Here is a 10,967-nt window from a genome sequence, read left to right as displayed (position 1 = left end):
CTGGGACCCTGGTCTCACCCCACTGGCTGACCTCTTTCAGCTTTCCCCCCATCCTAGGCCCTACCTGCTCTACCCAGAACCCCCAGACCCTGGTCAGTGCTGCTGGGGACTGTACTCAGGCCAAGGGGACTGGTAAGGCTGAGCTTCAGATTAGCTCATTGCTCAACCCCAGAGCTGAGCCTTGTCCAAGGAACAAGGGGCCTGTGTTGGGGAGGTGGAGGGATGGTCTTCTCTTTGAACAAGCACAAGTAGATTCTCCAGGACTGGAGCCCTGTGAGGATGGGGTCTCTCTCTGGCCAAATTGCTGACCTTCCAAAATATTAACCTGCTCTCTTACTCTAGTCTATGTTCTCCCATGGGGAAGCATACACACACACACACACACACACACACACACACACACACACACACACACGCACCCATGCACACACACATGCACACGCACACAGAGTCACTGTGACTTAAGACTACCCTGGAATGACCTCTTCCGATGGAGGACTCTTCCAACTGTTTATTGCCACTCTTCCTGCTCCCTGGCTTGGGATCCCAACCTTGCTATAGACACCCAGGGACCCCTTGCTGCCAGTTATCAGTCTTTCCACTGTCAATTCATCCCATAAAAGTTCACTGAGAACCTGGTCTGTGCTTTGGGTGAGGTAGGGGTGGGTATGGGTGTAAGGATGTATGTTAGAGAAATCAGAGGCTTTGCCCTTGCAGAAAGTCATGCTCTAGTTGGGAAGGCACCCATATACACATAAACACGCACACAGATCAAAAGTGATCATCCAGGGCAATATGTGACTAAGTCCAGGCTGGAAAGGTTCAGAGGAGGTAGGGAAGGACTGATGATGAATTTTCTGTGCTGGGGGAGGGAGTTGCCAGGGAAGAAGAGGGGAAGACTTGAAGGATGAGTAGGAATATAGAAAAGAATCTGGCAGATAGTATGGAAGGGGATGTATGAACCAAAGCAAGGAGGTAGAAATGAACCCAATAGGGGACAGCAAAGAGAGTCTTTTTTTCTTTTTTTGGGGGGGGGTGTGGGGCAATGAGGGTTAAGTGACTTGCCCTGGGTCACAGAGGTGGTAATTGTTAAGTGTCTGAGGCCAGATTTGAACTCAGGTCTTCCTGAATTCAGGGCCAGTGCTTTATCCACTGAACCACCTACCTGCCCTGAGTCTGTCTTTTTTAGCTCCATCCCTTGAATCCCTGGAGTTTGCCTGATCTGAAGCTAGGGTCTGGGTTGGGGTGAAGGTATAGTCATTCTCCAAGGCCAAGATAACAGTGGGGAGGAGGTCACACCTGCCTTTCTCTTACTTTTCCTTCCCAGCATAGGCTTGGCCTGTTAGTTGCCTCTTGGAGGGGAGAGGGAAGAAGAATGGGATATAGGCGTTTCAAAGCTTGAGCAGCCCCAAATCCCTGTACTAGGCCCATCTGACCAGGGCCTGCCACTCTGAGAAATCCCCCCCATCCCTACTCTTAGAAAAGGAAGCTTTTATTTTTGCAAGCTTTTGGGAGAATATCTAGAGTGGGGTGGGGTGGGGGGAAGGATTCCCTGATCTTTTCCCGGCTCCCTTAGGCCATCACACCTTATAAACAGTCCATCTTGATGAAGCCTCTTAGGTGGGCTAGAGCTGAGCTCGAGTCAGTGGGCCTGTCAACCCCTCCCTCCACCTCCAGAAATTAGTCATTTGTCTTCTTTGTGAACATACCTTGAGATTCCCCATCCCATCAGGAGTGTTTCTGTGAATGTGTCTATTTCCAGACTTGTGAGGGTGGGAGAATTTGTGCCAACTGCTGAGGTGCGAGTATGTGCGTGTGATCAAGGGGGCGGCAGGTCCAAGTAGGTGTGAGCTTTAACAAGGTCTGGGATTCTCAGCCCCATGGTAACTTGCTTGTTTAAGAGAAACTGTGATTCTCTCCTGCCCTCCCCACAAAGGATCATAGGAACTTAGATTCAGAGCCAGATCTTGAATCCAACCTCCTGATTCTACAGGTGAGGGAATTGGGGTCCAGAGAGGTGAAGAGATCTACCCAAGGTGACATGGCTAGTGGCAGAGCCAGAATTTTAAAGCCAAGACCTTTGAGGTCTAATTAAGAGATGGAGTCAAAGCCAAAGAGAGCCCCAGAGTCCTGAGGGTTAACCCCAGTTTCCTGGATTGTCCTTTTTTACCCCCAGCGGTTTTATTGTCAAGGAAAGAGTTTACTTCTGAGGTGAGCAAACAGACTGCTGGCATCTTTGGTGCCATCTCAATGGCTCTAGCAGAAGGTGGGCTGCTTCTGTGCCCATCCCCTGGTCCCTGGCCTCTCCCCGTCCCAGAATCCCAGAATTGGAGAGCCACAAGGGCTGGCAGCGGCCAATCCATTCAAGCCAAGTGCCTGCTGTCCCATCCTGGTTTCTCTTAATTCCTCCCCTCTTTCTTCCCCCTAGCAGGGGAGGAGAAAGGTTTGCACCCCAGGCCAGATCCTTAGCATGGGGTTCGTTCAACAGGTTTTCTTTGTCTCCTCCCATAGCTTCTAGGGCCCATCTTCAGGTGATTCTCTGCTTGCCTGGACGCTCCTCCCCCTCCCAGGACCTGGGTTGAAGAGCTATCTCAGGGATCTGAGGGAGGAAAGAGTCAGTGGAAAATGAAGGAGAGTCAGATGGGCAGGAGCAGCTCCGGCCTTAGGATGGGGGCGGAAGCTCTGGGAAGAGGGGAGAACAGGAATAGAATGGGGTGGGGTGGGGTGGGGTGGGCTGGCTCTGCATGTATGTACACATGACACACACAGAGGTGCAGAAGATTTCATCTCACAAATCTGTTTCCCAGCCTTGGTCCCCTCACCAATCCCACAGGAACCTACAAGTGAGGCTTGTATTATGACAGCAAACTGTGCCCTGCCCCACCACTCCGCTGCTATCTTGCCCTCCCCCATCCCCAGATCAATTCCTCCATTTTCCCATGCCTGGGCCTCAACTCTTCAAAAGGGTCCTTCCCCACTCCCAACAGGCATGACCCCTTTTTCCAGGGTCCCACCAATAACCAATCTCATATACATGAATAAAATAGTTTTGTCTTTATTCATAGATTTGGGGGTTGTCAAGGGGTCAAGGGGTCTGACTGGGACCTGGGGTCCTTCCCCTCTATTATATCTGTTGGACAGAGAGGGGAGAGGGGACAGGCAGGTTGGACAAAGATGCAAACTCAGACTATGATGAAAGAGCAATGAATGATCTCCTGTCTCTATATGGGCTGGCCAGGCCTTGTCCTAGGACCTCAGAGCTGACCATGAAGAGAACCTTCTTCAGAGGTTTGGCGGGAGATGGGACAGGGGAAGAGGAGGGAGGGATCTTAATATACATCGGCTCTCCTGTTTTCTCCCAGAACCACACTGCCTGAAACCCTATTCCAGCGAGTTTATAATTCAGGACCCTCTTCCTAAGCCACTGCTCCTCACCAATGTGGAGACTGGGCTGGGACAAAAGCCAGGCTCTCTGAAGCCCACCTCCTCACATTCTGTCCCCTCTATCCACTCAAGGACAACAGCGCAGAGCTATAGAACCAGAGACTCAGAACTGGGACTTCGAGTGAAAGCACTATACAATCTGATGGACCCGCCTGCCCTGTCTTGCTCTATCTTACCGCAGGGAAACCATACCTCGGGATCCAGTTTCTTTCTCACCCTAACCCCACCCCTCCACCCCCAGCCTTCCTTGCTCCTGTCCCTGGGGCAGCAGCTGGGGAGAGAGTTCCCAACGGGTACAAAAATAGCCCTAGGCACCCCAATATTTGGAGAACTCTTGCCATGAGAAACAATTTCACCCAAGACAGGGATACCAGTCTGGGTATCTCTATTGAGATAGAGAAGGACAATAAAACCTAATACAATGAGAACCAACCCTTCCCCGCCTCCCACTTTACAAAGGAGGAAACTGAGCCTGGAGGAAGAACAATAACTTGCCCAAGGTCACCAAAGTAATCAGCAGCAGACTGGGATGACAGCCAATCCTGATTCCAAATCTACCACATCGCCTCTCTGTCCCTAATGCATGCTGTAGTCACTGATTTGGCTTTGGCTCTGTTCCTGGGATCATTTTGCTTGAGTTGGGGCGGGAGGAACAGAGAGTTAAGGGAAGAGCCTGTGGGACAGTTGTTGGGAATCGGGCAGGGAAGGGAAGTGATGGAGTAAGGGGAGGTGGCCAAAAAGTTTCCAGTCACCGCTGCTAGGATAGGCAGCTAAGGAGCCCAGAGAACAGGACAGCGGCAATACAAGGACAATTGCCAGCCCTTGGGAAGGCAGTCTATCACATTTCCGCCCCACAACCTCCATCCCTGGCCTTGTCTGTGTCCAGAACTCAGCCTCTCTGTCCCTCCATTTCCTCCAGGAAACCTTTTCCCAAATACCCCGAGTCCCTGGTAATCTCATAATTAGTCTCAGAGTTAGTAGAGGCTTCAGCGGCCCCTCTAGTTCTATTCTTACTTGAATACCCCTCCCCCCATAGTATCTTCCATAAGAGTTTATCTAACCTCGCTCTGTCTGAACACTTCCAGTGGTAGGGATGTCATTACCTCCTTCAGCAGCCCAATTCCACTCCAGGGCAGATCTAATCAATTTTCCTTTTATTGAGCCACAAAAACGGCCTCTCTTCAACTTCTATCCATCATTCCTTGTCGTTTCCTTGTTCTAACCCCTCTTCCAAATGGCAGTTCTTCAGATACTTGACCACAGCTGTCAGGTACCCATTAAATCTGACCTCCTCATTGGCACTTCTCGTTCCCAGTGGTCCCCTCTATGAGAGGTCATCCAGTCTCTGCTGGTCCTCAAGATGATAGGATGGTAAATCTGGAAGAGACCTAGCAGGCCAACCCTCTCCTCTTCCAGGACAGGAAACTGATGTCCCGAGAAGCCACTTGCCTGAGGATAGTGAGCAAGTTCTTGGCAGAAAACGAGGCATGGGTAGGTGGGCATCTTAGTGCAGAACGAAAACAAGGGAGACTTAGATTGGGCAAAGTAGCAATCCCCTCCCCTTCCCTAACTACAGAGAAGTATCTGGGTCTATCACTAAGAGAGAGTGGTATCCATGTGCTAAGAGACAGAAGTGTCCTATCATCCCGTGAGGATGGATATAGGGACACGAGGAGGAAATAAACAAGAGGCAGTGGCCCACTGGCCTCATTGGCTTTAGGAACTGGGATCGAGAGCTGGATTATAATAGCTAACATTTATATACGATTCAGTATACACTGTGCTAAGTGCCTTACAATTATCTCATTTGATTCTCATAACAACCCTGGGAGGTAGGTGGATTCCTAGGCCCTTCCTGCCTATGCAGATGGGGTGAAGATAGGGAGTGTGTGCAATGTTGATGGGAAGTTTCCTGAAATCACACTTTTGAGTTTTACAGGGGACCATCCCAAATTAGAGTGGAAGGCTAAAGCTTCATCTGTGATGGGGAGAGAGGGAGCAGGAAGATTTGTGGGTGTGTCTGAAGGCCAGGAAGGGGCAGTGCACCTAGTGGGAGGGTGGCTGCCTTGGACCCTAGGGAGAAGTCAGATTCCAATTAGGCCCCTCTCAGAACATTGCCAGTGGGCATCAAGGGCTCCGAGAGTCTGGGAGTTAAAGCTTCATGGTGGGTTCAAGGGAAATGATAAAGTCAAGGCATCCGGAGGCAAAACAAAACAAACAAAAAAACCCATGAACTCTTTCTCTGGGAGTTCTTTGTGACCCTGGCTGAGTAAGGAATGTCTATCCATGCTCCTGAGTTTCTCATTCCACTTCCACAGCTCCCACTGGCTCAGACTTCTGTCTGCTTTAGCAGCAATAAAGGGGGGCAGTGGCAATCAGATTAAGGAATAAAGGATCTTGATGCTGGTAGATTAGTTTCGGTTTCGCATGCTCTAGGAGGTGAAGGAAGATTGAAGATTTCCAAGGGCTGGGATTGAGAGCTGCTAAAATCAAGTCTCACCTGGTGCTGCATGGCCATCCATTGGCATCAGCTTTCCAGGGAGACATAGCCCTAGGACCCTACAGCTTTGTGGGTCACCAGGATGCCCTTCACCATCACCACTCCTGGCTACTAGACCCCCTCACATATATATACTGTACCCTGGCACAGTGGCAAGAGGGTGGTCTAGATGGGAGCATGGAAGGCGCTGTGGAGTCTTCTCTCATCCTATTCCAGGGCTGCTGACCTTTGGCTTGAATGGAGTTTATCTTCCAAGTACCCCTACAACTGCCCAGACAGGAGGAGGAGGTGGAGATCTGGAATCTTCTGTCTCTAGCATCTCCTGCCTTCCATTTTAGCAGGAAATTCTTCCATCCCTGTCTATAGGGACCATCAGCCTTCTACACCTGCCCCCCTCCCCAGGCCTCCTGAGCTTGCCTGGCTATGGTCCAAGCTTGCCCAGACCAAGGAAATGGGGAGAGAAGGGGAGTAGAAACAAACCCACCACCTCCCTAACAAAGTGAAGATGAAGGAATGAATCAAGGAGAAAAGAAAACTCCCGGGAGACTGGACTGCTGTGTCACCTAAGGCAGGAGCCACCACCTTCTAGAGAACAAACACCGTTTCTCCCGGGTCCATTCCTCCTCCTAAGTACATTGAGAGTCATATGGAGTCCTGTCTGGCAGAGGGCCAGGTTGGGGGTGGGGCTGACCTCAGTTTCGTTTCATTTTTTTTTTTCAGTGAGGCAATTGGGGTTAAGTGACTTGCCCAGGGTCACACAGCTAGTAAGTGTTAAGTGTCTGAGGCCGGATTTGAACTCAGGTACTCCTGACTCCAGGGCCAGTGCTCTATCCACTGCGCCACTGAGCTGCCCCCTGACCTCAGTTTCTAGCAGTAGCTCTCTCAAGGATGAGGGGAGAGGGGGAGTTTTGAATGGAGGTAGAGAGAGCCAAGAGGAAGATCACTGTACCTCCCATGGGAATCCCTCCCCTTCTCCCTTGCCAGTAGCACCTCAGATCCAAGGTCTCAAACCGCAAGCTCACTCAGGCATTTAGAGACAGTCATTACAGGGCCTGCCACAGGCCAGAAAGGGAAAGGGAAAGGGGAAGGGGAAGGAGAAGGGGAAGGGGAAGGGGAGAAGGGCAATGGGGTCCACATGGTATATCTAGAAATACAGAGTAGAAGGGGAAGGGGCCTACCTGCTTGAGTTCTGAATGTCAAGCGTGGTGAAATGTTGCCTCCCTGCACCCTCTCTGACAAAGTAGTTGCTCCCATTGCTGATTTTCTCTGCAAGGTGCTAGACCTCTTCAGAACTTTGGGGTTCTAGAAGCCATCCAACAAGTGTTTACTTGGGGGTTGGGGTAACCATGTATGGCTATATTTGGAGGGGTAACCCCTTCCATCCAGGTCAGCAACCATGACCGGGGTAAGATGGCTGCTCCAAGATGATTCCCCCTCCCCAGTCCTCCCCACCACAGAGTGATGCTGGAAGAATGAACCTGTGAGAAAGGCCATCCACCCAAGCTGGGGCTCAGCTCCCCCAACCCAGGCTAGGGATGGGAGGAAGGGTGGGCAGGGATGGTCTCTGCTACAACCCTGATGATCCCAGTTGGACTCTGTACCAGGATCCCATCTCCCATGACACTTTCCTTTTTTTTTTTTAGGGCAATGAGGGTTAAGTGACTTGCCCAGGGTCACACAGCTAGTAAATGTTAAGTGTCTGAGGCCAGATTTGAACTCAGGTACTCCTGAATCCAGGGCCGGTGCTTTATCCACTGTGCCACCTAGCTGCCCCCTCCCATGACACTTTCTAAGACTCGGGGCTGAGCTCAGCAGCTCAGGAAAGGGGAGGGCTGTTCCCTCTGTCCCCCAAATGAAGGCCCTGGAGCAGGCTGAGCCAAGGTCAAGAGATGCTAGGGCAGGCTCGCCTCCCCACTTCTCAGTGCTGAGAGTGGCTGTGCCTTCAGTCCCCCCAAACTACTCTGTGGGAAAGGCTCCATCCTACCAGCCCATAGCCCTTTCACCTACATCTCTCCTTCCTGACCTTTTCCATGGCCACTAGGAGAGGGGATGGAGTAGCATAAGAAAAGGATGTGAGAATAGGAAGACCTCAGAGAGCCCAATGGAAGACTTAGACTGAAAGACCTCACCCTCCCTCAGTCCTCTGGTGAGAGATACTCAGGAGGTGGAGGAGTGGGCTGTCCTCTCAGGGAAGAAGAGAGAGAGAGAGAGAGAGAGAGAGAGAGAGAGAGAGAGACAAAGGGGCAGGGGTGAGCAGGTGGGTACAAGAGTCCTTAGAGATCATCGTGGTATAGTAGAAGTATTGGATTGGGGAATCAGGAGTCCTGAGTTCTTGTCTGCTGCTACCTCTGCAACATGACCTTAGACCAGTCATTTTCCCTCTCCAGGCTTCAGTTTCCTCCTCTACGAAATGAGAGGGCTAGACTAGACTAGATGGTCCATAAGGTCCCTTCCAGCTCTGACATTCTGTGAACCAGCCTGAGGAGAATAGATGGAAGTCAGGGATTCTGGAGGAGGGGGTCTTGGGAGACTTCTGAAGGGCACAGAGAGACAGACCTCTTTGGTGGGATCTGAAGACCAAGAGCCTTTGCCAACATGCTGGCTAAGGCTGTGGACCCTCACCTACAGGAGGATTACTTCCCCAACCCTACCCCTGCCCTGCCCCCACTCTATGGTGCTATTGCGAATGCTTTGTTTCTGGTTTTTCTTTGTTTTTCTTTTTTTTTTTTTTGTTCTATTTTTTTTTCTTCCCAAGACGACTTTTAAAAAAATAAAAGCTTGATTGGAAAATATGTCTGGAACTCTATGGAGCTGGGGCAGGAGGAAGAACGGGTTGATTGTGGAAGAGGGTGGATTGGAAGGGTTAGAAGATGGAAGAGGGTTGGCAAGGGATGAAGGGTATAGACGGAAGAAGGGAGGCTGGGAGGGGTAGAGGGGAAGGGCATGAGGTGGGCTGATGGGGGATGGGGACAGATAGTTAGATGGACTCCACATAGTTGGCAGGATAGAGGCCTAGCTGCCCACTGTCTAGGCGACCTCGGCACCAGCCCTGCTCATCTTCTTCTCCCAGTTTGGTGAGTTCATCTCCTGGAGGGACATAGGACGAGATATGGGTTAATGGTTGGGGAAGAAAAGTATGTGATTGGAGTGTGTATCCCCAAGACCCTAGGGATGAGCATCCTTATTTCTCCCCTTTGCCCTGCCTGGAATCCAATATTCCACCATTCCATTTTCCATATTGCAGTCTTTACCCCCAACCCCTTGCTTTTCCATTCCCATATGCCTTCCCTCTTGTTGTCGGCTCCCACGTCAACTCTGTTGAGCCATGCCCTCAATAATCCTAGCTCCCTCCAGACCTTCTGGATGCCCTCTCACAACTGCCCAGGACTTGTCCTCTCCCAGCTGTCCCCCCTGCCCCTGGCTTCCATAATTCTCCGTGTCTACTTGTCCTTTAGTCCCTCAACAGAAACTCTACTTCCGGCTAAGCCATGGCCCACACCCTGTCCCCCAGGGTGCCCCCTGGTCGAACCTGCTTTGAAGCTGAGCTCATCCTGCTCCTGCCCATCGTAATCATAGAGTGCCCGAACACGCACCCCCTTGGCATCATCCTCAAAGGGGTTGGCGCCCCCGTTGGCCTCACCCGCCCCGAAGGGATTTCCACTCTCATCATCAGACCACTCGGCAGCATACGCCTGGCTTCGGTCATAGCTGCTGACACTGAGTAGAGGGGGACACGGGGCAGAAAGGAGATCATCACTGGCCTTGTCCTCAAGTGGTTTCCCACTCTCCCCCTCCCCCAGCACAGATCACAGAATCACAGAATTTTAGAGCTGAAAGAGACCGTGGGACAATCACTCAACAATCTAGGTTAACCCATGCATCAAAGGAATCTCTACTATAACAAACCTCACAGTTAGTTGGCCATCCAGGCCTCAGCGAGAACAGGTTCTAGAGTGAGGAAGACCAGAGTTCAAATCCTGCCTCAGACACTGACTAGCTGTATGTCCCTGGGCAAGTCACTTAACCCTCTTTGCCCCACCAAAAAAAAAAAAAAAAAAAGACGGCTATCAAAGTGCAAGGGGCCCATGAAGTCTTCCCTGCTCTGTCTGCTGAATCAGGCTGCCAGGAATAACAAATGAGATGAGATGTGAGAGGGTTTAGGGAAATGTTTTGAAATGCTTTGGGAATATGAGGGATGATCATCATTGTTATTGTTAATGGTCCTAGAATTCTAAGGGGCTCCCATGGCCATCTAGTCTGATCTAGTTATAATAATTTCCTAATGGACCTCGCATGCCCAACACTTGGGCATGTCTCTGGGCATCAGGGAGCTCCGGGGGAGGAGTAGCATGAGGGACTGGGGAGAGAAGGTATGCCCACCTGGTACTCACCTGCCACGGTCCCCAGCCTGGGCCATAGACTCTACCACCCCTGAGGCATTGGTCAGGGTCACTCCCTCGCTCTTCTTGGGCAGTTTCTCTTTCCTGGTGATGGTATGGGTGAGGTCTGGGTTCCATTCCTAGTGGCAGTATGGGGGATGGGTATCTGTAAGAATGCTCTTTGCCCACTCCACACGACTCCCTCCTCCTGACCCTGCCTCTTCCTCCCCGAACTCACTCCCACCTCCTCTACACAGCAGGAAGGCAGGAAACTGACCTCAAACTGGGGCCAATTCATGGGCATGCCAGGCCCACTGGTGCTGCGGAACCACTTGAGATCTTCCTGGGCATCGGCCCCTCGGATTGTCTGTTCCAGCTCCCGGTACACATTGATGTAGCTGGGCAAGGGAGAAAGCAGGGGAGGTCACTCATGCCTCTGCCCAACGTTGGGGGCAGGGAGTGGAGAGAAACCAGACCCACCCAGGGTCCAGCTCAGGCCACCTTTCTGGAAGTCATTGAGATTCTTCTTTTCAGGGCACCTCAGATCAAGTATCCACCAGGCTACCTGACACAAAGGATAGGCACCAAGGGTGTGCCTACCCTGAGCTGGCACTAAGATACCCTCTGTGCCCATGTAGTGGTGG

General features: G+C 51.4%; 1 protein-coding gene across 4 annotated transcripts in view; it reads right to left on the bottom strand.

Annotated features, from left to right (window-relative positions):
- Positions 1 to 3,039: 3,039 nt before the first annotated feature.
- PACSIN1 (protein kinase C and casein kinase substrate in neurons 1) overlaps positions 3,040 to 10,967 on the bottom strand; it is a 104,929-nt gene continuing 97,001 nt past the window's right edge. For all 4 annotated transcript variants that reach the window (XM_044000910.1, XM_044000913.1, XM_044000912.1 and 1 more), the window contains 4 exons: positions 10,601 to 10,721; positions 10,336 to 10,463; positions 9,474 to 9,661; positions 3,040 to 9,031 (listed from right to left, as the gene is read on the bottom strand). In XM_044000910.1, the coding sequence (XP_043856845.1) occupies positions 8,922 to 9,031; positions 9,474 to 9,661; positions 10,336 to 10,463; positions 10,601 to 10,721 (547 nt within the window). In that variant the 3' untranslated portion in view covers positions 3,040 to 8,921. The remainder of the gene's footprint in view (positions 9,032 to 9,473; positions 9,662 to 10,335; positions 10,464 to 10,600; positions 10,722 to 10,967) is intronic.

The sequence above is a fragment of the Dromiciops gliroides genome, chromosome 4 (assembly GCF_019393635.1).
Source record: "Dromiciops gliroides isolate mDroGli1 chromosome 4, mDroGli1.pri, whole genome shotgun sequence".
Lineage (NCBI taxonomy): Eukaryota > Metazoa > Chordata > Mammalia > Microbiotheria > Microbiotheriidae > Dromiciops > Dromiciops gliroides.
This window is presented reverse-complemented; position numbering and strand designations above follow the sequence as displayed.